At 43.3% G+C, this 27,334-nt stretch overlaps 1 protein-coding gene across 1 annotated transcript; it reads right to left on the bottom strand.

The window, feature by feature from the left end:
* Positions 1–671: 671 nt before the first annotated feature.
* Positions 672–27,223, bottom strand: cyp39a1 (cytochrome P450, family 39, subfamily A, polypeptide 1). The gene is made up of 12 exons (XM_084149243.1): positions 27,005–27,223; positions 25,191–25,326; positions 24,462–24,636; positions 23,579–23,728; positions 22,911–23,007; positions 17,155–17,250; positions 13,748–13,838; positions 7,562–7,695; positions 7,333–7,428; positions 5,830–5,918; positions 2,965–3,052; positions 672–1,374 (listed from the first exon to the last, which is right to left on the bottom strand). The coding sequence occupies exons 1-12, from the start codon at positions 27,179–27,181 to the stop codon at positions 1,306–1,308; spliced, it is 1,398 nt and encodes a 465-aa protein (XP_084005369.1). The 5' UTR covers positions 27,182–27,223; the 3' UTR covers positions 672–1,305.
* Between the last annotated feature and the right edge of the window lie 111 nt (positions 27,224–27,334).

Here is a 27,334-nt window from a genome sequence, read left to right as displayed (position 1 = left end):
ACGTCTCTCAGTTTACTCAAGTAGCTTAAACTGGTATCATTCATAAACGTCAGTTGTCTTGGAATATTTTAGCCCTCTAAACTCTAGAGCATGTTTATTAATTGAACACTGACATTTGAAACAGCTGCCATACATTTATTGTAGGCCTATGCTATTCTAGACCTATTGGTAATGATTCATCACCATTTTGAAATGCATAACCAAAGACTGTCAGTGCATTTAATGAGTGCATGAATGAATACACGCTATCTATCAATAATGTATTAATAAAAAAATTAAAAAATATGGTCTGTCACATAAAACATTCAAGTGTGTCCAGTAGCCTAACTTTCTAACCTTAATCAAACTCTATCTTCCTCACTGTTCTCCCACATCAATAGGACCATTTCATTAGGCAGACATATTTCCTCTTGTAAACAAGTATAAACCTGTGACCTGACAGATCCATACCTATTAGAATATACCACTGTCCACTAATGGCCATCACTGACAATCTCATGGGCCGATCGATGAACATTATTTTGTACTAGGCTACAATTACATCAATATGCACGCACACTGATTTCACACTTCAGAATAGTTTGTATTTGTTTCGGGCATCTAAGAGCAGGCTGGCCTTGAGATGGTCTATACTAGTAGAAATAAGAGACAAACTTAAGGCTACATTATATGGTGTAAAAATATCACTGTCTTTATTTATTTTATTTAACCCTTTATTAAGACAACCCAGTTATAGTAGGCCTATATTGAGGCAAAGCAACCACGGACTGTATTCATAAAGTGAGGTATGATGCCATATGATGATGCCATAGATAAGATGGTCAGTACATAGTAATAACACAGTGCATAAAGACAATAGAGGTTTCATACTGATGCCATGTGCAGTGAATATTTTCTGTGTGGGTCAGAATCTATCGGATAATACAGATACTCTTATATTCTATTACATCACAAAATACTGATCAATGTCTGTACAAATATATAATCAGGTGTTGGACTGGGCAGGAAGGGATGATGTGGGGTTAGAAACACTCTTGGTGGGGTGAAAATAATAAAAAGGGAAATTATTACATCATTTGAAGATGGTACCACCATCTCCTGCCTTTTCAGAAGTAGTATCATTATATAAGTGCTAGATAAGTGCTTTAAAATATTATAACTTTTTTTACTAAGCTCTTTTTAAAATAAATAACTTCCTGAAAGTAGCTCCATTGATAAAACCATCAACTTCTCTGTTTTATTTTTAGCAGGTGTTTGGGCAGGATTGTAGAGCACAGTGCCCTTGTGTGGCAGGGCAGGGCAGCTCTACCGGTGTCTGTACTGCACTGTGCAGGGGGTCTCAGGCTGCTGGGTCCCTACCAGATGGAGATTGCTCTGGAGAGAGGAGAAAAGTATACAGTGCTATGAAAAAGTATTTGCCCCCTTTCTAATTTTCTCTACTTTTGTAAATTTGTGATACTGAATGTTATCAGATCTTCAACCAAAACCTAATATTCGATAAAGGGAACATAAGTGAACAAATAACACAACAATTACATATTTATTTCATAAACAAAGTTATGCAACACCCAATTCCCCTGTGTGAAAAAAGTAATTGCCCCCTTACACTCAATAACTGGTTGTGCCACCTTTAGCTGCAATGACTCCAACCAAATGCTTCCTGTAGTTGTTGATCAGTCTCTCACATCGCTGTGGATGAATTTTGGCCCACTCTTCCATGCAGAACTGCTTTAACTCAGTGACGTGTGGGTTTTCAAGCATGAACTGCTCGTTTCAAGTCCTGCCACAACATCTCAATTGGGATTAGGTCTGGACTTTGACTAGGCCATTCCAAAACTTCCAATTTGTTGCTTTTTAGCAATTTTCATGTAGACTTGATTGTGTGTTTTGGATCATTGTCTTGCTGCATGACCCAGCTGCGCTTCAGCTTCAGCTCACAGACGGATGGTCTGACATTCTCCTGTAGAATTCTCTGATACAGAACAGAATTCATGGTTCCTTCTATTAAGGCAAGTCGTCCAGGTCCTGAGGCAGCAAAGCATCCCCAAACCATCACACCACCACCACCATGCTTGACCTTTGGTATGATGTTCTTACTGTGGAATGAAGTGTTTGGTTTTCGCCAGGCATAATGGGACCCATCTCGTCCAAAAAGTTGACTCAAGTTTGCCAAAAAGCACCTGGATGATCATCAAGACTCTTGGAAGAACGTTCGATGGACAGATGATTCAAAAGTATAACTTTTTGGACGACATGGTTCCAGTAATGCCTGGCGAAAACCAAACTCTGCATTCCACAGTAAGAACATCATACCAAAGGTCAAGCATGGTGGTGGTGGTGTGATGGTTTGGGGATGCTTTGCTGCCTCAGGACCTGGACGACTTGCCTTAATAGAAGGAACCATGAATTCTGCTCTGTATCAGAGAATTCTACAGGAGAATGTCAGACCATCCGTCTGTGAGCTGAAGCTGAAGCGCAGCTGGGTCATGCAGCAAGACAATGATCCAAAACACACAATCAAGTCTACATGAAAATTGCTAAAAAGCAACAAATTGGAAGTTTTGGAATGGCCTAGTCAAAGTCCAGACCTAATCCCAATTGAGATGTTGTGGCAGGACTTGAAACGAGCAGTTCATGCTTGAAAACCCACACGTCACTGAGTTAAAGCAGTTCTGCATGGAAGAGTGGGCCAAAATTCCTCCACAGCGATGTGAGAGACTGATCAACAACTACAGGAAGCATTTGGTTGGAGTCATTGCAGCTAAAGGTGGCACAACCAGTTATTGAGTGTAAGGGGGCAATTACTTTTTCACAGAGGGGAATTGGGTGTTGCATATGTTGCAGATATGAAGTAATTGGTAGTGGTACACTACAGTATTTCACTTCAGAGACTTCAATATTAGTATTTAAATTAATGTATGTTTTCAAAGACCCATAAAATGAGAAACTGGTCTCCAAACTTACAGGTTTAGGCAACGGGTCCATGAAAGTGAAATCATATTTGAAGAGAATCAAGGCAACAAACATGTGGAGTTCCATTATGGCATACCACCTGTTGATACAATTAAAAACACTTGATTAACATGTTCATTCCTCCAAAAACAAACAACAAAAAATGGTGATATCAAACTAATCTAACAAACACAACAGTAAGCTCAGACACAGAGAGAGTAACAGACACTCAAGGTAATGTAATAGGATCCAGTCATCCTTTTCTTCCATCTCTCTTACTGAGAGACACTCTCCTTTGAGGCACTATCTTTGCTAGCATTTCAGCAGGTTATCAGACACAATGGAGGTGCCATTCCCGGCTAGCCCAGAGCTGTCACAACGAGAAGAGAGGAAATGAAAGGTGTAGGTACTGGTGCTCAAATTTGACCTCTCTTATATTTACATTCACTGCTGAAACAGCACAATGCTCCGACAAGAGAGAGAGATTGAAAAAGAGAGTGAGCGAGAGAAAAACAAACAGGGTTTTAGGGAAAAGTAAAGAAGTAAAGAGAATAGCAGCAGAGAGGATTTAAGAAAAAGCTGTGTGCTGGTCTTTATTAGTGATCATAACCTTGAAGACTGCTTCAGTAGCACCCTGTGACTGTTGTGAGCCATACCGGGGCATTGTGTCAGTGATGCAGACATAAGGCCTATCTCCTAAAATCATCAGAATCAAACTAGACTGGATTGGTGGATGGGAAGAATGAAATATGGGAGTGTCATACACGGCATGCTCCCCATAGTTATTTCTGTGCCTCTCTCCCCCCTCCCCTCCCCTCCCCTCCCCTCCCCTCCCCTCCCTCCCGCCGCTGTACCGTGGCTTAGTGATAATTTCAGCAGCCTCCTGTGTGAATTAACCACTGAGATGCAGGATGCTAGCTCCAGCATGACAATGAGACTCTGTGGTGTGTGAGCGCTAGTGGGCCAACGCAAAGGCTTACTTTGTAGCCTGTTTGCTCAGTGCAACTGACAAAGCATACTTTCTCTGTTTGAGTTAATACAGAGGCACATATTCAAGGACGGCAGATACAGTACCAGTCAAAAGTTTGGACACACCTACTCATTCAAGGATTTTTCTTAATTTTTACTATTTTTTACATTGTAGAATAATAATGAAGACATCAAAACTATGAAATAACACATATGAAATCATGTAGTAACCAAAAAAGTGTTAAACAATTTCAAAATGCTTCACAGAGTTCAAGTCACAGACACATCTCAACATCAACTGTTCAGAGGGGACTGTGTGAATCAGGCCTTCATGGTCGAATTGCTGCAAAGAAACCACTACTAAAGGACACAAATAATAAGAAGAGACTTGCTTGGGCCAAGAAACACGAGCAATGGACGTTAGACTGGTGGAAATTTGTCCTTTGGTCTGGAGTCCAAATTTGAGATTTTTGGTTCCAACCGGCGTGTCTTTGTGAGACGCGGTGTGGGTGAACGGATGATCTCCGCATGTGTAGTTCCCACCGTAAAGCATGGAGGAGGAGGTGTTATGGTGTGGGGGTGCTTTGCCGGTGACACAGTCTGTGATTTATTTAGAATTCAAGGCACACTTAACCAGCATGGCTACCACAGCATTCTGCAGCGATACGCCATCCCATCTGGTTTGAGCTTAGTGGGACTATCATTTATTTTTCAACAGGACAATGACCCAACACACCTCCAGGCTGTGTAAGGGCTATTTTACCAAGAAGGAGAGTGATGGAGTGCTGCATCAGATGACATGGCCTCCACAATCCCCCGACCTCAACCCAATTGAGATGGATTGGGTTGAGTCGGATGGCAGAGTGAAGGAAAAGCAGTCAACAAGTGCTCAGCATATGTGGGAACTCCTTCAAGACTGTTGGAAAAGCATTCCAGGTGAAGCTGGTTGAGAGAATGCCAAGAGTGTGCAAAGCTGTCATCAAGGCAAAGGGTGGCTATTTGAAGAATCTCAAATATAAAATATATTTTGATTTGTTTTAACACTTTCTTGGTTACTACACGATTCCATATGTGTTATTTCATATTTTTGTTGTCTTCACTATTATTATACAATGTAGAAAATAGTAAAAATTAAGAAAAACCCTTGAATGAGTAGGTGTGTCCAAACTTTTGACTGGTACTGTACCTTTAATTTGACTGGTATCTTTCAGCATGTCTAAATATGCATAGTGTATGACTATGTGTCTGTGTGTGTCCTAGAGAAAGGGGTCACAGGTCAGTCCCACTCTACAGTACGCCCGTGTCTTTGATCCTGCTGTGCAGCTGGGAACATGCCCTGATCTTTTTCCTACTTACGTCACACCGCCCCCCCTGGCCACACCCGGCCGCTCTGTCCTCTGGGCCACCGCTGATGTCCCAGTCAGGACCCCAGTGGACCCGAGGAGTGACATTCAGGGGCAACAACACAGCACAGCCATACAAACTATACAAACCCAGAGCCCCAAGCCAGCCAACTCCTCAGAGACACTGACAGACACAGCAGGAGGCTGGAGGACTGGGTAAGACACACCAGCAATAATAATACTGTAGTACCCACATAATACGCCTGTGGTCTGTGTGATATTGATCTTTACAAATAGCTTTCAATGCTTATTTTACTGGTGCAAAATTGGGCTAGAATAGCCTACAAAAAAAAACGCCCCCAAAATCAAACATGGAAGCCATATCCAATACAATACCTCTAAATACCCATTTGGTGCCAACGCAAAGCCTTATTCAGTGTCTTTGACAGATTCAATACTACTTAGCTGGATTTGGAAGTTATTGGGCGAACGGATACTACCAGGATGGTAGTAGCTACTCTAGTGTGTGTTCTGAAGATAAAACCATAATGTCTGTTTTTCTAACCTTCCTGGGCACTGGTTTCGGCCTCCTCCAAATGCCACAAACCCTTCCAAGAAGACATTCTTTACTAAATTTGCCTTCTCCCATCGTTCCTGTGGGAAGAGAGAAGAGATTTTATTTTAGAAAAAACATCAGCTTTATTTATATCCTAGCAAAGGGCTTCAGGCAGACCTATACTATTTTAAACCACATGAACAGGGAAGTTTGGATTCCTTTGAATGTTTTCATTTTACATTGAGAGCAGTGAATGGATTTCAACCAGTCATTTCAAATAATCTGAATGATTCTCTGCTGTACTTAAAGATTGGAAGTCGTGTTCCAAAGCGCAATTGTCCACCAATTTCACAGTGTGTCATAAGAAAATACTAGTAAGGCTACTGTTTCTAACCTGGAGTTGGCGGTTATTACATAGCATTATGGTCCACAACCAATTATGCGTCACAAACCATAGACTATTGTATAGACCCAAGGGGCTACTATAGGTTATTCACTCAACCCCTTTCATAGCAAAACATACGAACCTCACTGAAGATGATAAAAGGCATTGACTCACTAAACCGCCTGCAGTCTCTGACCATTGCTGCAGTTTACCTCACAACCCAGACCATTGACCTACTCTGTCATGTCACAGAAACAGAAATAAAGCTCTCCTCTCCGGAAAATGTAAAGTGGCTAAATACGTGCCCTGGTTTTCAAGCACCCTCATCCGCACTGTTGCAGCAGGAGGAGAAATAGCATTATTTACCAATGCTCTCAAACTTAGAAAGTCAATGTATACTGCAGCAGCGTAGGCATGTGGTGATTGAAATATTTAGTCTCTTTTTAAGAGAGAAGAGTGAGGGAGAGATAGTCGGTGACCCTGGAATGCACTCCTGTGGAAAACACAAGTGCATTTCTTCTGTCTGCAGGTAGGGGGATACTAACCAACAGTAGAGGTTAATTGCGGTGATAAATGTCATGTCCCCAAACCCCCCACAACGCCAAGTGTGTCATTCATTTTATATTAGAACTCTGTCGGAGGCCTGCGCTGACGCACGCTCCGGCCCGGCTCTCACGGGAGGCTGATAAAATGGAGGCCAGACACACACACAGACACAGGCATGAAAAATGCAAAAGACATACTACAGCAACAACTCTTGTGTGTGAAGGGGGGTTGTGTGTGTCCTAAAATATACAACTCACTCCCTTTCCATGTATTTACTGTGCCCCACCAAGTTGGGTAGGTAGCCTGGCGTGTAGGAGCGTTGGGCCAGTAACCGAAAGGTTGCTGGATCGAATCCCTGAGCTGACTAGGCAAAACTCTGTCGTTCTGCTCCTGAGCAAGGCAGTTAACCCACTGCTTCCTGGGCGTGGATGTTGATTAAGGCAGCCCCCTGCACCTCTCTGATTCAGAGAAGTTGGGTTAAATGCAGAAGACACATTTCAATTGAATGCATTCAGTTGTCCAACTGACTAGGTATCCTATCCCATATCATTTAAGGTAAATATGGTAGGTCTACTACTTACAGGTTTGAACTCCTCTGGTTCAGGGAAGTACTGTGGGTTCCGATGGGCCCAGTAAGGAGACACCATTAACAAGTCCCCTGGTGGAATGATGTAGTTCTGGAAGAGAAGAATGCACACCACTTTACATATGCTGTACTGTACAATTTATGGAAATTAAGGGTTGACTTTGAGGGGATGTAGAGGCTTGAAAAAGCTTATTTCAGAGTCTATCGGGGGTCAGGAGGCCCACCTGTATCCTGAGGGGTCGGACCACCCTGCGTGTGATGGCTCCAGGGGCCCGAAGCCGGATGGCTTCCAGGATGCACCACTTCACATAGGGCATCTGTTGCAGCTCTTCAGCGGTCACCCTGGTCTTCCTGGTGTCTGTCATGGACACACACACGGTGGGACGAACACACACACGTGGTGAGATACACACACACTCCCACACACCTACTGATAAGATACAACCGTCTACCACTGAGCTTATGAGAATAACCTGTGCTGTTTCAGTATGCATCACTGAGAAGGTATTATTAGATATCAGACCCATTAGGATTCGGTGGGATTTCATTAGGAGATATGCATATGTACACTACCAGTCAAAAGTTTGGACACAGCTACTCATTCAAGGGTTTTTATTTATATGTACTATTTTTTACATTGTAGAATAATAGTGAAGACATCAAAACTATGAAAAGCACATATGGAATCATGTAGTAACCAAAAATGTGTTAAAACAAATCAAAATATATTTTATATTTGAGATTCCTCAAATAGCCACCCCTTGCCTTGATGACAGCTTTGCACACTCTTGGCATTCTCTCAACCAGCTTCATAAGATAGTCACCTGGAATGCATTTCAATTAATTATTGAAGTGGCGCAGTGCTAGCTGTGCCACTAGAGATCCTGATTCGAATCCAGGCTCTGTCATAGCCGGCCGCGACCGGGAGACCCATGGGGCGGCGCACAATTGGCCCAGGGTAGGGGAGGGAATGGCCAGCAGGGATGTAGCTCAGTTAGTAGAGCATGGACGTTTGCAACGGCAGAGTTGTGGGTTCGATTCCCACGGGGGGCCTATATGAAAAATGATAATAATGTATGCACTCACTAACTGTAAGTCGCTCTGGATAAGAGTGTCTGCTAAATGACTTAAAAGTAAATTAACAGTTGTGCCTTCTTAAAGTGAATTTGTGGAATTTATTTCCTTCTTAATGCGTTTGAGCCAATCAGTTGTGATGTGACAAGGTAGGGGGGTATACAGACGACAGCCCTATTTGGTAAAAAAACTAATCCATATTATGACAAGAACAGCTCAAATAAGCAAAGAGAAACAAGCGTCCATCATTACCGTAAGACATGAAGGTCAGTCAATACAGAACATTTCAAGAACTTTAAAAAAAGTTTATTCAAGTGCAGTCGCAAAACCCATCAAGCGCTATGATGAAACTGGCTCTCATGAGGACCGCCACATGAATGGAAGACCCAGAGTTACCGCTGCTGCAGAGGATAAGTTCATTAGAGTTGCCAGCCTCAGAAATTGCAGACCAAATAAACACCAATAACAAGATGAGACTTGTTTGGGCCAAGAAACACGAGCAATGGACATTAGACCGGTGGAAATGTGTCCTTTGGTCTGGAGTCCAAATTGGAGATTTTTGGTTCCAACCGCCGTGGCTTTGTGAGACACGGTGTGGGTGAGCAGATGATCTCCGCATGTGTATTTCCCACCGTAAAGCATGGAGGAGGAGGTGTTAGAGTGTGGTGGTGCTTTGCTGGTGACACTGTCTGTGATTTATTTAGAATTCAAGGCACACTTAACCAGCATGGCTACCATAGCATTCTGCAGTGATACTCCATCCCATCTGGTTTGGGCTTAGTGGGACTATCATTTGTTTTTCAACAGGACAATGACCCAACACACCTCCATGCTGTGTAAGGGCTATTTGACCAAGAAGGAGAGTGATGGAGTGCTGCATCAGATGACCTGGCCTCCACAATCCCCCGACCTCAACCCAATTGAGATGGGTCAGACCGCAGATTGAAGGAAAAGCAGCCAACAAGTGTTCAGCATATGTGGGAACTCCTTCAAGACTGTTGGAAAAGCATTCCAGGTGAAGCTGGTTGAGAGAATGCCAAATGTGTGCAATGCTGTCATCAAGGCAAAGGGTGGATATTTTGATTTGTTTAACACTTTTTTGGTTACTACATGATTCCATACGTGTTATTTCATAGTTTTGATGTCTTCACTATTATTCTACAATGTAGAAAATAGTCAAAATAAAGAAAAACCCTGGATGAATGAGGCCGGCCTCGACCGGGAGACACATGGGCGGCGCACAATTGGTCCAGCGTCGTCCAAGGTAGGGGAGGGTTTGGCCGGCAGGGATGTGGGTTCGTTTCCCACGGGGGGCCAGTATGAAAAAAACAACCCCCCCCAAAAAAAATTATGCATTCACTAACTGTAAGTCGCTCTGGATAAGAGCATCTGCTAAATGACTAAAATGTAAATGTAAAAATGTAAATGAGCAGGTGTGTCCAAACTTTTGACTGGCACTGTAAGTATAATTGAAAGTCTCAAAGGGGTTGATTATTGAAAATTCACTTAATTACTATGACATGAATATAGTCCCTTCTCAGATTACTGAAACCACTGAGCATAATCATTATAACTCCCTAAAAACAGGATTTCTGCCTTTAAAAGTGTGCCAGGTGATTGTTGAGCTACTGCTGACACCTACTGGAGGTTTATTTATTTTTTATTTATTTCACCTTTATTTAACCAGGTAAGCCAGTTGAGAACAAGTTCTCATTTACAACTGCGACCTGGCCAAGATAAAGCAAAGCAGTGCGATAAAAACAACAACAACACAGAGTTACATATGGGATAAACAAAAACGAACAGTCAATAACACAATAGAAAATATATATACAGTGTGTGCAAATGTAGTAAGTTATGGAGGTAAGGCAATAAATAGGCCATAATGCAAAATAATTACAATTTAGTATTAACACTGGAATGATACATGTGCAGAAGATCATGTGCAAATAGAGATACTGGGGTGCAAATGAGCAAAATAAATAACAATATGGGGATGAGGTAGTTGGGTGGGCTAATTACAGATGGGCTGTGTACAGGTGCAGTGATCGGTAAGGTGCTCTGACTACTGATGCTTAAAGTTAGTGAGGGAGATAAGAGTCTCCAGCTTCAGAGATTTTTGCAGTTCGTTCCAGTCAATGGCAGCAGAGAACTGGAAGGAATGGCGGCCAAAGGAGGTGTTGGCTTTGGGGATGACCAGTGAGCTATACCTGCTGGAGCGCATACTATGGGTGGGTGTTGCTATGGTGACCAATGAGCTAAAATAAGGCGGGGATTTGCCTAGCAGTGATTTATAGATGACCTGGAGCTAGTGGGTTTGGCGACGAATATGTAGTGAGGGCCAGCCAACGAGAGCGTACAGGTCACAATGGTGGGTAGTATATGGGGCTTTGGTGAAAACGGATGGCACTGTGATAGACTACATCCAATTTGCTGAGTAGAGTGTTGGAGGCTATTTTGTAAATGACATCGCCGAAGTCAAGGATCGGTAGGATAGTCCGTTTTACGAGGGCATGTTTGGCAGCAAGAGTGAAGGAGGCTTTGTTGCGAAATAGGAAGCCGATTCTAGATTTAACTTTGGATTGGAGATGCTTAATGTGAGTCTGGAAGGAGAGTTTACGGTCTAACCAGACACCTAGGTATTCTAAGACAGACCTAGGTATTCTAAGTCAGACCCGCCGAGAGTAGTGATTCTAGTCGGGCGGGCGGTGCAAGCAGCGTTCGATTGAAGAGCATGCATTTAGTTTTACTAGTGTTTAAGAGCAGTTGGTGGCTACGGAAGGAGTGTTGTATGGCATTGAAGCTCGTTTGGAAGTTTGTTAACACAGTGTCCAATAAAGGGCCAGATGTATACAAAATGGTGTCGTCTGCGTAGAGGTGGATCTGAGAGTCACCAGCAGCAAGAGCGACATCATTGATATACACAGAGAATAGAGTCAGCCCGAGAATTGAACCCTGTGGCACCCCCATAGAGACTGCCAGAGGTCCAGACAACAGGCCCTCCGATTTGACACATTGAACTCTATCTGAGAAGTAGTTGGTGAACCAGGCGAGGCAGTCATTTGAGAAACCAAGGCTATATAGTCTGCCAATAAGAATGCAGTGATTGACAGTCGAAAGCCTTGGCCAGGTCAATGAAGACGGCTGCACAGTCCTGTCTTTTATCGATCGCGGTTATAATATCGTTTAGGACCTTGAGCGTGGCTGAGGTGCACCCATGACCAGCTCGGAAACCAGATTGCATAGCGGAGAAGGTACGGTGGGATTCGAAATGGTCGGTGATCTGTTTGTTAACTTGGCTTTCAAATACTTTCGAAAGGCAGGGCAGGATGGATATAGGTCTGTAACAGTTTGGATCTAGAGTGTCACCCCCTTTGAAGAGGGGGATGACCGCGGCAGCTTTCTAATCTCTGGGGATCTCAGACGATACGAAAGAGAGGTTGAACAGGCTAGTAATAGGGGTTGCGACAATTTCGGCGGCTCATTTTAGAAAGAAAGGGTCCAGATTGTCTAGCCCAGCTGATTTGTAGGGGTCCAGATTTTGCAGCTCTTTCAGAACATCAGCTGTCTGAATTTGGGTGAAGGTGAAGCGGGGGGGGCATGGGCAAGTTGCAGCGGAGGGTGCAGAGCTGGTGGCCGGGGTAGGGGTAGCCAGGTGGAAAGCATGGCCAGCCATAGAAAAATGCTTGTTGAAATTCTCGATTATCGTAGATTTATCGGTGGTGACAGTGTTTCCTAGCCTCAGTGCAGTGGGCAGCTGGGAGGAGGTGCTCTTATTCTCCATGGACTTTACAGTGTCCCAAAACCTTTTGGAGTTAGTGCTACAGGATGCAAATTTCTGTTTGAAAAAGCTAGCCTTTGCTTTCCTAACTGATTGTGTATATTGGTTCCTGACTTCCCTGAAAAGTTGCATATCGCGGGGGCTGTTCGATGCTAATGCAGTACGCCACAGTATGTTTTTGTGCTGGTCAAGGGCAGTCAAGTCTGGGGTGAACCAGGGGCTATATCTGTTCTTAGTTCTGAATTTTTTGAACGGGGCATGCTTATTTAAGATGGAGAGGAAAGCACTTTTAAAGAACAACCAGGCATCCTCTACTAACGGAATGAGGTCAATATCCATCCAGGATACCCGGGCCAGGTCAATTAGAAAGGCCTGCTCGCTAAAGTGTTTTAGGGAGCGTTTGACATTGATGAGGGGTGGTCGTTTGACCGCGGACCCGTTACGGATGCAGGCAATGAGGCAGTGATCGCTGAGATCCTGGTTGAAGACAGCGGAGGTGTATTTAGAGGGTAAATTAGTCAGGGTGATATCTATGAGGGTGCCCATGTTAACGGATTTAGGGTTGTACCTGGCAGGTTCCTTGATAATTTATGTGAGATTGAGGGCATCTAGTTTAGATTGTAGGATGGCCGGGGTGTTAAGCATATCCCAGTTTAGGTCACCAAAGCTGTACGAACTCTGAGGATAGATGGGGGAAAATCAATTCACATATGGTGTCCAGGGCACAGCTGGGGGCTGAGGGTGCTCTGTAGCAAGCAGCAACAGTGAGAGACTTATTTCTGGAAAGGTGGATTTTTTTAAAAGTAGAAGCTCAAACAGTTTGGGCACAGACCTGGATAGTATGATAGAGCTCTGCAGGCTATCTCTACAGTAGATTGCAACTCCGTCCCCTTTGGCAGTTCTATCTAGACAAAAAATGTTGTAGTTGGGGATGGACATTTCAGAGTTTTTGGTGGCCTTCCTAAGCCAGGATTCAGACACTGCTAGAACATCAGGGTTGGCGGAGTGTGCTAACGTAGTGAATAACTCAAACTTAGGGAGGAGGCTTCTGATGTTAACAAGGCTTTTACGGTTACAGAAGTCAACAAATGATAGCGCCTGGGGAGTAGGAGTGATACTGGGGGCTACAGGGCCTGGGTTAACCTCTACATCACCAGAGGAACAGAGGAGGAATAGAATAAGGATACGGCTAAAGGGTTTAAGAACTGGACTGGGGGCTCTACAGTGAAATAGTCAGAGACTGAAGTGAGATCAGATGGAGAGACAATGTGGTAAAATTACTGTACTGCTTCATCTGTTAAGATTTCCAGTCATGTTAACACTAGGGGAAAAAACACCATAATTTAATGCTGAGAAGCAGCCATAAGTTTACTCATCCAAGCCACACTGTCAAATGGCACATAGATCTTTCATTCATTCATCATTACCACCATAGCCCAATTTACCCCAGGTCATCAGGACCTCACAAACTGTACAGCAGATTAGATTAGCTAATGGGGCATGTGTCAGCGGGAGGCTATAAAACAGAGGAGAGATAGTGTACTATAGTTCACACCTTGTTCTTTGAATGCTGCATTGATCTGCTCCATGGCTGTCTGGTAAACCGTGGGATTGGACAAGATGAAGGCTACAGCCCAGAAGGTAATCTAAACAACAAAGACATTTTATATCAAATATAATTATGATATCTCCAATCAAACCAGTTTAAATGCCAATTAACTACCGTATCTGACAGATGAAAAACTCAGGTGATGTACAGTGCATTCGGAAGGTATTCAGACCCCTTCCCATTTTCCACATTTTGTTACGTTACAGACTTATTCTAAAATGGATTAAATAAACATTTTTCCTCATCAATCTACACACAATACCCCATAATGACAAAGTGAAAACAGGTTTTTAGACATTTTTGCAAATGTATAATAAAAATAAAAACAGAAATACCTTATTTACATAAGTATTCAGACCCTTTGCTATGAGACTCGAAACTGAGCTCAGGTGCATCCTGTTTCCATTGATCATCCTTGAGATGTTTCTACAACTTGATTGGAGTCCATCTGTGGTAAATTCAATTGATTGGAAATGAATTGGAAAGGCACACACCTGTCTATATAAGGTCCCACAGTTGACAGTGCATGTCAGAGCAGAAATCAAGCAGTGAGGTCGAAATTATTGTCCATAGAGCTCTGAGATAGGATTGTGTCGAGGCACAGATCTGGGGAAGGGTACCAAAAAATTCTGCAACATTGAAGGTCCCCAAGAACACAGTGGCCTCCATCATTCTTAAATTGAAGAAGTTTGGAACCACCAAGACTCTTCCTAGAGCCGGCCAAACTGAGCAATAGGGGGAGAAGGGCCTTGGTCAGGGAGGTGACCAAGAACCCGATGGTCACTCTGACAGAGCTCCAGAGTTCCTCTGTGTAGATGGGAGAACCTTCCAGAAGCACAACCATCTCTGCAGCACTCCACCAATCAGGCATTTATGGTAGAGTGGACAGACGGAAGCCACACCTCAGTAAAAGGCACATGACAGCCCGCTTGGAGTTTGCCAAAGGCACCTAAAGGACTCTCAGACAATGAGAAACAAGATTCTCTGGTCTGATGAAACCAAGATTGAACTCTTTGGCCTGAATGCTAAGTGTCACGTCTGGAAGAAACCTGGCACCATCCCTACAGTGGAGCATGGTGGTGGCAGCATCATGCTGTGGGGATGTTTTTCAACGGCAGGGACTGGGAGACTAGTCAGGATCGAGGGAAAGATGAACGGAGCAAAGTACAGAGAGATCCTTGATGAAAAACTGCTCCAGAGCACTCAGGACCTCAGACTGGGGCGAAGGTTCACCTTCCAACAGGACAACGACCATAAGCACACAGCCAAGACAACGCAGGAGTGGTTTCGGGACAAGTCTCTGAATGTCCTTGAGTGGCCCAGCCAGAGCCCGGACTTGAACCCGATCAAACATCTCTGGAGAGACCTGAAAATAGCTGCGCAACGACGCTCCCCATCCAACCTGACAGAGATTGAGAGGAACTGCAGAGAAGAATGGGAGAAACTCCCCAAATACAGGTGTGCCACATTTTATCGTCATACCCAAGAACACTTGAGGCTGTAATCGCTGCCAAAGGTGCTTCAACAAAGTACTGAGTAAAGGGTCTGAATACTTACAGTGAGGGAGAAAAGTATTTGATCCCCTGCTGATTTTGTATGTTTGCCCACTGACAAAGAAATGATCAGTCTATAATTTTAATGGTAGGTTTATTTGAACAGTGAGAGACAGAATAACAATAAAAAAATCCAGAAAAGCGCATGTAAAAATGTTTATAAATTGATTTGCATTTTAATGAGGGAAATAAGTATTTGACCCCCTCTCAATCAGAAAGATTTCTGGCTCCCAGGTGTCTTTTATACAGGTAACGAGCTGAGATTAGGAGCACACTCTTAAACGAAGTGCTCCTAATCTCAGCTTGTTACCTGTATAAAAGACACCTGTCCACAGAAGCAATCAATCAATCAGATTCCAAACTCTCCACCATGGCCAAGACCAAAGAGCTCTCCAAGAATGTCAGGGACAAGATTGTAGACCTACACAAGGCTGGAATGGGCTACAAGACCATCGCCAAGCAGCTTGGTGAGAAGGTGACAACAGTTGGTGCGATTATTCGCAAATGGAAGAAACACAAAAGAACTGTCAATCTCCCTTGGCCTGGGGCTCCATGCAAGATCTCACCTCGTGGAGTTGCAATGATCATGAGAACGGTGAGGAATCAGCCCAGAACTACACGGGAGGATATTGTCAATGATCTCAAGGCAGCTGGGACCATAGTCACCAAGAAAACAATTGGTAACACACTACGCCGTGAAGGACTGAAATCCTGCAGCGCCCGCAAGGTCCCCCTGCTCAAGAAAGCACATATACAGGGCCATCTGAAGTTTGCCAATGAACATCTGAATGATTCAGAGGAGAACTGGGTGAAAGTGTTGTGGTCAGATGAGACCAAAATCTAGCTCTTTGGCATCAACTCAATTCGCCGTGTTTGCAGGAGGAGGAATGCTGCCTATGACCCCAAGAACACCATCCCCACCGTCAAACATGGAGGTGGAAACATTATGCTTTTGGGGTGTTTTTCTGCTAAGGGGACAGGACAACTTCAACGCATCAAAGGGACGATGGACGGGGCCATGTACCGTCAAATCTTGGGTGAGAACCTCCTTCCCTCAGCCAGGGCATTGAAAATGGGTCGTGGATGGGTATTCCAGCATGACAATGACCCAAAACACACGGCCAAGGCAACAAAGGAGTGGCTCAAGAAGAAGCACATTAAGGTCCTGGAGTGGCCTAGCCAGTCTCCAGACCTTAATCCCATAGAAAATCTATGGAGGGAGCTGAAGGTTCGAGTTGCCAAACGTCAGCCTCGAAACCTTAATGATTTGGAGAAGATCTGCAAAGACGAGTGGAACAAAATCTGTGCAAACCTGGTGGCCAACTACAAGAAACGTCTGACCTCTGTGATTGCCAACAAGGGTTTTGCCACCAAGTACTAAGTCATGTTTTGCAGAGGGGTCAAATACTTATTTCCCTCATTAAAATGCAAATCAATTTATAACATTTTTGACATGCGTTTTTCTGGATTTTGTTGTTGTTATTCTGTCTCTCACTGTTTAAATAAACCTACCATTAAAATTATAGACTGATCATGTCTTTGTCAGTGGGCAAACGTACAAAATCAGCAGGGGATCAAATACTTTTTTCCCTCACTGTATGTAAATGTGATATTTCCGTGTGTATATTGATGAGGAGTTTTTTAGAATAAGGCTGTGACGTAACAAAATGTAGAAAAAGTCAAGGGGTCTGAATACTTGACATACGTACTTTACACTCTAGGTGTAAAGTAGCTACCATGAATCTAATTCATAAAAATGATGCCCCTGGTTATCATTGATAAGATTTTAAAAGTACTCACTGGAATTGCGTTGGCAAGCGATGCCCATAACATCAGTAATCCATAGTTGGGCAGGAATTTATCTGTGATTAACGTGACAAGGTGTTGCAGTAATGTCTGCAAAAATGCCATACATACAATCATTTACAATGAGGTTAGGCTAAATACAACAGACTTTATACATTAAATCCCATTGGAAGTTTCACTATACGAGTATACAATGGTATCTATCGTCATCGTTACACATTCAAGATATATATTATATATACAGTGGGGAAAAAAAGTATTTAGTCAGCCACCAATTGTGCAAGTTCTCCCACTTAAAAAGATGAGAGAGGCCTGTAATTTTCATCATAGGTACACGTCAACTATGACAGACAAAATGAGAAAAAAAATCCAGAAAATCACATTGTAGGATTTTAATGAGTTTATTTGCAAATTATGGTGGAAAATAAGTATTTGGTCAATAACAAAAGTTTCTCAATACTTTGTTATATACCCTTTGTTGGCAATGACACAGGTCAAACGTTTTCTGTAAGTCTTCACAAGGTTTTCACACACTGTTGCTGGTATTTTGGCCCATTCCTCCATGCAGATCTCCTCTAGAGCAGTGATGTTTTGGGGCTGTCGCTGGGCAACACGGACTTTCAACTCCCTCCAAAGATTTTCTATGGGGTTGAGATCTGGAGACTGGCTAGGCCACTCCAGGACCTTGAAATGCTTCTTACGAAGCCACTCCTTCGTTGCCCGGGCGGTGTGTTTGGGATCATTGTCATGCTGAAAGACCCAGCCACGTTTCATCTTCAATGCCCTTGCTGCTGGAAGGAGGTTTTCACTCAAAATCTCACGATACATGGCCCCATTCATTCTTTCCTTTACACGGATCAGTCGTCCTGGTCCCTTTGCAGAAAAACAGCCCCAAAGCATGATGTTTCCACTCCCATGCTTCACAGTAGGTATGGTGTTCTTTGGATGCAACTCAGCATTCTTTGTCCTCCAAACACGACGAGTTGAGTTTTTACCAAAAAGTTCTATTTTGGTTTCATCGGACCATATGACATTCTCCCAATCCTCTTCTGGATCATCCAAATGCACTCTAGCAAACTTCAGACGGGCCTGGACATGTACTGGCTTAAGCAGGGGGACACGTCTGGCACTGCAGGATTTGAGTCCCTGGCGGCGTAGTGTGTTACTGATGGTAGGCTTTGTTACTTTGGTCCCAGCTCTCTGCAGGTCATTCACTAGGTCCCCCCGTGTGGTTCTGGGATTTTTGCTCACCGTTCTTGTGATCATTTTGACCCCACGGGTGAGATCTTGCGTGGAGCCCCAGATCGAGGGAGATTATCAGTGGTCTTGTATGTCTTCCATTTCCTAATAATTGCTCCCACAGTTGATTTCTTCAAACCAAGCTGCTTACCTATTGCAGATTCAGTCTTCCCAGCCTGGTGCAGGTCTACAATTTTGTTTCTGGTGTCCTTTGACAGCTCTTTGGTCTTGGCCATAGTGGAGTTTGGAGTGTGACTGTTTGAGGAAAGTGGACAGTTGTCTTTTATACTGATAACAAGTTCAAACAGGTGCCATTAATACAGGTAACGAGTGGAGGACAGAGGAGCCTCTTAAAGAAGGTCTGTGAGAGCCAGAAATCTTGCTTGTTTGTAGGTGACCAAATACTTATTTTCCACCATAATTTGCAAATAAATTCATTAAAAATCCTACAATGTGATTTTCTGGATTTCTTTCTCTCAATTTGTCTGTCATAGTTGACGTGTACCTATGATGAAAATTACAGGCCTCTCTCATCTTTTTAAGTGGGAGAACTTGCACAATTGGTGGCTGACTAAATACTTTTTTCCCCCACTGTATACAGTTGAAGTCGGAAGTTTACATACACTTAGGTTGGAGTCATTAAAACTATTTTTTCAACCACTCCACAAATGTCTTGTTAATAAACTATAGTTTTGGCAAGTAGGTTAGGACATCTACTTTGTGCATGACACAAGTAATATTTCCAACAATTGTTTACGGACAGATTATTTCACTTCTAATTCACTGTATCACAATTCCAGTGGGTCAGAAGTTTACATACACTAAGTTGACTGTGCCTTTAAACAGCTTGGAAAATTCCATAAAATGATGTCATGGCTTTAGAAGCTTCTGATAGGCTAATTGACATCATTTGAGTCAATTGGAGGTGTACCTGTGGATGTATTTCAAGGCATACCTTCAAACTCAGTGCCTCTTTGCTTGACATCATGGGAAAATCAAAATAAATCAGCCAAGACCTCAGAAAAAAATTTGTAGACCTCCACAAGTCTGGTTCATCCTTGGGAGCAATTTCCAAACGCCTGAAGGTACCACGTTCATCTGTACAAACAATAGTTTGCAAGTATAAACCCCATGGGACCACGCAGCCATCATACCACTCAGGAAGGAGCCACGTTCTGTCTCCTAGAGATGAACGTACTTTGGTGCGAAAAGTGCAAATCAATCCCAGAACAACAGCAAAGGACCTTGTGAAGATGCTGGGGGAAACAGGTACAAAAGCATCTACATCCACAGTAAAACGAGTCCTATATCGACATAACCTGAAAGGCCGCTCAGCAAGGAAGAAGCCACTGCTCCAAAACTGCCATAAAAAAGCCAGACTACGGTTTGCAACTGCACATGGCGACAAAGATCGTACTTTTTTGAGAAATGTCCTCTGGTCTGATGAAACAAAAATAGAACTGTTTCGCCATAATGACCATCGTTATGTTTGGAGGAAAAAGGGGGTGCTTGCAAGCCGAAGAACACCATCCCAACCGTGAAGCACGTGGGTGGCAGCATCATGCTGTGGGGGTGCTTTGCTTCAGGAGGGACTGGTGCACTTCACAAAATAGATGGCATCAAGAGGAAGGAAAATTATGTGGATATATTGAAGCAACATCTCAAGACATCAGTCAGGAAGTTAAAGCTTGGTCGCAAATGTTCCTTCCAAATGGACAATGACCCCAAGCATACTTCCAAAGTTGTGGCAAAATGGCTGAAGGACAACAAAGTCAAGGTATTGGAGTGGCCATCACAAAGCCCTGACCTCAATCCTATAGAACATTTGTGGGCAGAACTGAAAAAGCGTGTGCGAGCAAGGAAGCCTACAATCCTGACTCAGTTACACCAGCTCTGTCAGGAGGAATGGGCCAAAATTCACCCAACTTATTGTGGTAAGCTTGTGGAAGGCTACCCGAAACGTTTGACCCAAGTTAAACAATTTAAAGGCAATGCTCCCAAATACTAATTGAGTGTATGTAAACTTCTGGCCCACTGGGAACGTGATGAAAGAAATAAAAGCTGAAATAAATCATTATCTCTACTATTATTCTGACATTTCACATTCTTAAAATAAAGTGGTGATCCTAACTGACCTAAGACAGGGAATTTTTACTGGGATTAAATGTTAGGAATTGTGAAAAACTGAGTTTAAATGTATTTGGCTAAGGTGTATGTAAACTTCCGACTTCAACTGTATGTATATATATGATATATACACTGCTTAAAAAAATAAAGGGAACACTTAAACAACACAATGTAACTCCAAGTCAATCACACTTCTGTGAAATCAAACTGTCCACTTAGGAATCAACACTGATTGACAATACATTTCACATGCTGTTGTGCAAATGGAATAGACAACAGGTGGAAATTATAGGCAATTAGCAAGACACCCCCAATAAAGGATGGGTTTTGCAGGTGGTGACCACAGACCACTTCTCAGTTCCTATGCTTCCTGGCTGATGTTTTGGTCACTTTTGAATGCTGGCAGTGCTTTCACTCTAGTGGTAGCATGAGACAGAGACTACAACCCACACAAGTGGCTCAGGTAGTGCAGCTTATCCAGGATGGCACATCAATGCGAGCTGTGGCAAGAAGGTTTGCTGTGTCTGTCAGCGTAGTGTCCAGAGCATGGAGGCGCTACCAGGAGACAGGCCAGTACATCAGGAGACGTGGAGGAGGCCGTAGGAGGGCAACAACCCAGCAGCAGGACCGCTACCTCCGCCTTTGTGCAAGGAGGAGCAGGAGGAGCACTGCCAGAGCCCTACAAAATGACCTCCAGCAGGCCACAAATGTGCATGTGTCTGCTCAAACGGTCAGAAACAGACTCCATGAGGGTGTTATGAGGGCCCGACGTCCACAGGTGGGGGTTGTGCTTACAGCCCAACACCGTGCAGGACGTTTGGCATTTGCCAGAGAACACCAAGATTGGCAAATTCGCCACTGGCGCCCTGTGCTCTTCACAGATGAAAGCAGGTTCACACTGAGCACATGTGACAGACGTGACAGAGTCTGGAGACGCCGTGGAGAACGTTCTGCTGCCTGCAACATCCTCCATCATGACCGGTTTGGCGGTGGGTCAGTCATGGTGTGGGGTGGCATTTCTTTGGGGGGCCGCACAGCCCTCCATGTGCTCGCCAGAGGTAGCCTGACTGCCATTAGGTTCCGAGATGAGATCTTCAGACCCCTTGTGAGACCATATGCTGGTGCGGTTGGCCCTGGGTTCCTCCTAATGCAAGACAATGCTAGACCCAAGTTAAACAATTTAAAGGCAATGCTCCCAAATACTAATTGAGTGTATGTAAACTTCTGACCCACTGGGAACGTGATGAAAGAAATAAAAGCTGAAATAAATCATTATCTCTACTATTATTCTGACATTTCACATTCTTAAAATAAAATGCTAGACCTCATGTGGCTGGAGTGTGTCAGAAGTTCCTGCAAGAGGAAGGCATTGATGCTATGGACTGGCCCGCCCGTTCCCCAGACCTGAATCCAATTGAGCACATCTGGGACATCATGTCTCGCTCCATCCACCAACGCCACGTTGCACCACAGACTGTCCAGGTGTTGGCGGATGCTTTAGTCCAGGTCTGGGAGGAGATCCCTCAGGAGACCATCCGCCACCTCATCAGGAGCATGCCCAGGCGTTGTAGGGAGGTCATACAGGCACGTGGAGGCCACACACAATACTGAGCCTAATTTTGACTTGTTTTAAGGACATTACATCAAAGTTGGATCAGCCTGTAGTGTGGTTTTCCACTTTAATCTTGAGGGTGACTCCAAATCCAGACCTCCATGGGTTGATACATTTGATTTCCATTGATAATTTTTGTGTGATTTTGTTGTCAGCACATTCAACTATGTAAAGAAAAAAGTATTTAATAAGATTATTTCATTCATTCAGATCTAGGATGTGTTATTTTAGTGTTCCCTTTATTTTTTTGAGCAGTGTATATAGACAAATATTGCACTAACTAGAAGTTATAACACCAGTATGCAGGCCAGGAACATCAGTAAGATAAAAAGTGAGCAGCTATCGATCTTAGCTGGCTGGGACAGGTGCTGTTCTGGAATCTGGATGCTCATTTTAAAGGTTTCACATGTTCCAATGACCTTTTATCAATCAGAAGCCTTTATCAAGATGAGATATGGAGAATCTTTATGGCTGACAACGAATGAGTGACAATATGTTTCATATCTTAACTGGGACAACTGTCAAGGTGGGTAAAAAGTGCATCTCGTCCCATAAAGAATTATCATTGCATCCATCTACAGAAGACAACCTTGGCAAAATGATTAAAATAAAATGACTTAATGTTAGACCCCAACTGTTGAGTTATGAGACACGACTCAATGTCAAAATGTCACATTTCCAATATGCAAATGAATCATCCATTCAATAAAATCATAGTACAATCATCCAACATTTAAAACTGTATTGTTCTCTATTCAAAGACAGGACTCACCCTGTTGCCTGTTTCACTGGATGTCTCATCATTCTCTGCTTTGACCACCATGTTCCCCAATAGGGACAGAAGCCAGCGTTTGGAACTGGCCCATTCCCTAACCCCAAAAATACAACTATTTAGAAAACATACAGTGCTGTAGCCTTGTACCTAGTCTCACGTGGCCAGCCTTTCAAAATCCTGTCTCGTTTACTTGACTATTGAAGTCTTGGTTTCCAAGGCTACTTTGTACCTTACCCTCACATGAGTACCACAACCACACTATGTCAATAAAGGTGTCTTTTTACCTAAATCAACAGTCTGGTCAGACTGTGTTGTTTATTCTGAGATAGGCCAACTGTACTGTACATTTCAACACAGAGGTTTTCCCCTCAATTTCCTGGGATTTGCTATGAGCACATAGTCCTTAGTAAATAAACTCTATACTGCTTCCATAACAGTGGGGGTAATTGGGTTCATCTGTTTATTTTTTCATGTGAACAAACTAATATTAGCCAGGGCCGAGGTACAATTTAAATATACAGTATATTGGTCAAATCTATACTGTCTTATATTACAAGCAATTTACACAATGAAATGTATATTCCACCCCATTCACCTGCCTACTACTACAGTAGTTTGAAGACAGGAACTAACTATCAGACTAACCAGACCAGTGCCACACAGACCTGAGGAACATGTCTGGTAGCTGGGAGCCGTACTCAAAGCCCTCGTCGTAGATGGCAAACTTCTCCTTGAACTGCTCCATGGTAAAGGGACTGCCTGGAGAGTTACACTTCCCCAGTAGGTTACTCATCACAGCAGGGTACATTACGGCCCTGTCCAACATGAGGAGAGACGAGCCAATGACTATTATAGAGGCTACTGGTCAGTCTGGTCAGAGGGTTTTAGATACTGCTGTGTAGGGATTAGATTGGAAAAAGATAATACATTTGTTATTTATTTTTCTTTTTTTACATAAAATGGTTCTACAGTTGTCTGAGTGATGATCATCACCAGAGATATACGTGTGTGAAATAGCAGGGTAATAGTGCATAACAGACCATGCTGTTAAATGATGAGCCAATCAAATGTAAGAAGTGCATAACAGTCCTTTATCTCCTAACTTGTTTCATCATTCCTTCTTTCCTGTCATGTCCGTCAGTCCAGAAATTTTGGTTTAGGTAGTTCTTCCACTGAAGGTAATATTATTTCAGCTGTGAAATATGACTCCTGACACCTGAACGATAGGTGTGGTGGACAGGATAAAGGATTGGCACCACCCTACAGTATATTACTCATCAAAGAAGGATACTGTACATAGGACTACACAGTCTCATGCCAGAGGTAGATCAACCTTATGAAAACAACCTCAGCGCACAGCCAGTTACAGTATTCTAATGCTAGTTAACCTAACACTAATCCTAATAAGCCAATTTCAGTGATCCATATTGCACTCCTTCCATTAGTTTTTCTAAATGTTTTCCAGTTTCATACGTACTGAACACTCATACCTCTCCCTCCTCTCCATAAGGGATGAACAAATAAACAGTCAGGGACACTATAGTTTACCTGACCAGCTCATTGAGTCCCCCGGAGCCCTGGTCCCCCAGCGTCTCCAGGTGGTCGTTGAACTCCTCACACAAGTGGTCAGTCAGCTGGGCCACGTTGCCTGGGGTCAGACGGCCCTTGATCAGAGTGTTGCATGCTGGGTGGAACTTATAGAAACTCTCCTTGCTGATGGAAGCTACAGAGAGAGAAACACATTGCTGTATTATGCTGTTGGTTATGTTTCTATTGTGTTGTTGTTGTGTTGTCCGCATTACACTTTTAAACCCATTTGGACATAACTAAATTGAAGTAAAGTGAATTGAATCCATTCAGCTTGAAGCTTCTGTTATTGTAACAGTCAGTGAGCTGGTCAGTATCAGTGTACAACAATAGATAGTCTATTCATAATTTATTATGAGCCTATAGATAGAACATTAATAATGTACAGAGGTTATATATCTTTCAGTACACACTCGCAAGACACTTTCAAGAATCCATCGATCATTAATGTCTCTTGAAATAAGAGAAAAACAGAGAAACATTGTCATCTTTTATTACTACTACAAAACTAATTGAAAAACACTTCCAGTCAGATGTTAAATGTGGCAGCTGAGTAATCTGAACCTATGGGGAGAAAGCTGAAACCACTGGCAGGTGGACCAGCGAAGGCCAAAGTCATGGGAGAACAGTGTCAGCTCCAGAACTAACGTTTCAGCACAGGAAACTCTAACACACACAGTAAAACCCCACCTGTATTATGGACAGGCTCTTGGACTGCCTGCTCAAAATCCACATCTTTGGACATGAAAAATGTGTGGAAGTCTTCATGAAGGGTCACAAAGGTCAATCGCTTGCCAGCCGCGACAACAGTGAAGACAGGTCCATACTGGAAAATACAAATTGTAATATTTTTACATTTTAGTCATTTAGCAGACACTCTTATCCAGAGCGACTTACAGTTAGTGAGTGCATACATTATTTTTATTTATTTTTCATAATCGAACCCACAACCCTGGTGTTGCAAACGCCATGCTCTACCAACTGAGCTACATCCCTGCCGGCCATTCCCTCCTCTACCCTGGACCAATTGTGCGCTGCCCCATGGGTCTCCCGGTCGCGGCCGGCTACGACAGAGCCTGGATTCGAACCAGGATCTCTAGTGGCACAGCTAGCACTGCGATGCAGTGCCACTCGGGAGTTCATTATAATTTTGTCTTGATAAGAAAACAGACCTGGTAGTGTTCTTTTCTGTACAAGATTATGTCAACAAATGGATAAAACTTGATGGCAGCAACAGTCCTAATCAGGGAGTCTGACAGCGTTTGTCAGCATCAACTTTGACATTAGATCAATGAAACAGGTTGAAACAGGTTGAAACATGAGTACAACATAGTAATAACACACAGCTGAACAACAAAACAACCAAACTGCCACTATATCCCGGGAATGCTCATCTGAATAACTATAGTGTGCGACTTCGAATGCCCCATTCATACAACTTGGCCACCCCTCCACAATAACAAAACCCCTGGCACAGCAGTCATTTCCCTGCACAAAGGTTTGCATCAACTGGGTCAGTGCATGCTGCTAACTAGCTCCCCAAGGCCCAGTTACATAAATTACTGTGCTGAGTGGACTCAATAGGCCTAAATCACACAGCCCACTAAATCTGGGGCACAGTGATAAAGTTGAGAAGGCCGTGGGCAGTCTGGTACAACATTCTGCTCCTAGTTTTACAGTGGAACTGAGCTTGGCATGTGGCAGCCTTCCTTGATTGAATGTACTTTTTTGGCAATATCAGCATTTTGCCTTGCCATGTGCGCAGCAAATCTACCATCACACAGAGTGTATAGGGTCAGGGTGTATCACTCATGTGTTATCTTCCATGACTTCTAGGAAGGGGCATCATTGCTTGAAGCTGATGGCTGATATAGGCAGTTAATGAATTAGGGAGATAATGCAACAAGTACACTAGTGGCAATAAAAACCAAGTTCGTTTATTACACATTCATACAGTATCTAACGTTATGTGCCACAGAGTTCAGCAGGTTGAGGTGAGCTCCTGAAGAGACCAGAGACCTTGGACTTTGAAAGAGAGCCCCACGGCCTTGAGATGAGAGGGAGCCACATCCACATGGCATTAATATCTGCTGATGATTCTCTATCTATATATCTATAGACCTATCTGAATTTGGCAAGGCTAAGTTTGATCAATAAAAAGTATTTGTGTGTTTGTGTGTGTGTGTGTGTGTGAGTGAGTGAGTGAGTGAGTGAGTGAGTGAGTGAGTGGGAAAGCGAGAGAGAGAGAGAGAGAGAGAGAGGGGGATGGATGGATGGATGGATAAAGTATAACACAGGGATGCAGAAGCTAGCTTTAATTGTCATCGATATCACAAAGTGAGACACGGTTGATGTTGACACCATTACAACTCAGAGATTATGTGGGCCAAATTTACATCTGTAGCATTCGAACAAATAAACAATTAGGTCATAGGGTCGAAAACGTAATATTCAGAATAACAATCAAATGAGGCTATAATAGCATATAGCCCAACCACCGTTACCTTATCTCTGGCTTGAGAGATGAAAGTCAGAGGAGATTTCCCAAACTCGAATGCCGCACCAAACCAGGGGATCCATCCTTTTATGCATGGTGGAGCATTTGTATAATTTCCCCCAAATAAAATATGCGCTGAAATAGCCACGATAACCAGAGACAGGATCAAAGTTATGACGTCCATAACACTGGTCTGACATCACCCTAAGGCTCATGACTCTCGAGTGAGTTGACCGCACATGTCACTTGAGGCAAAAGCAGATGGTGAAATGACAGGAAGATTAGCCAACCAGGGTGGGCTTCTTTCTCAGTCTGGACCAATCTGCTAAAATGAGGG

This window comes from Coregonus lavaretus, assembly GCF_964263955.1.
Source record: "Coregonus lavaretus genome assembly, chromosome: 31".
Classification (NCBI taxonomy): domain Eukaryota; kingdom Metazoa; phylum Chordata; class Actinopteri; order Salmoniformes; family Salmonidae; genus Coregonus; species Coregonus lavaretus.
The sequence above is the reverse complement of the archived record's forward strand: the minus strand, read 5'-3'. Positions and strand labels throughout refer to the sequence as shown.

Coding starts and splice junctions, on each gene's coding strand:
- cyp39a1 (XM_084149243.1), bottom strand. CDS start 27,181: ATGGACGTCATAACTTTGATCCTGTCTCTGGTTATCGTGGCTATTTCA. Junction 24,637..25,190: donor AGAGCCTGTCCATAATACAG/GTGGGGTTTTAC, acceptor CTCTCTCTGTAG/CTTCCATCAGCAAGGAGAGT. Junction 23,008..23,578: donor CTACCAGACATGTTCCTCAG/GTCTGTGTGGCA, acceptor TTTTGGGGTTAG/GGAATGGGCCAGTTCCAAAC.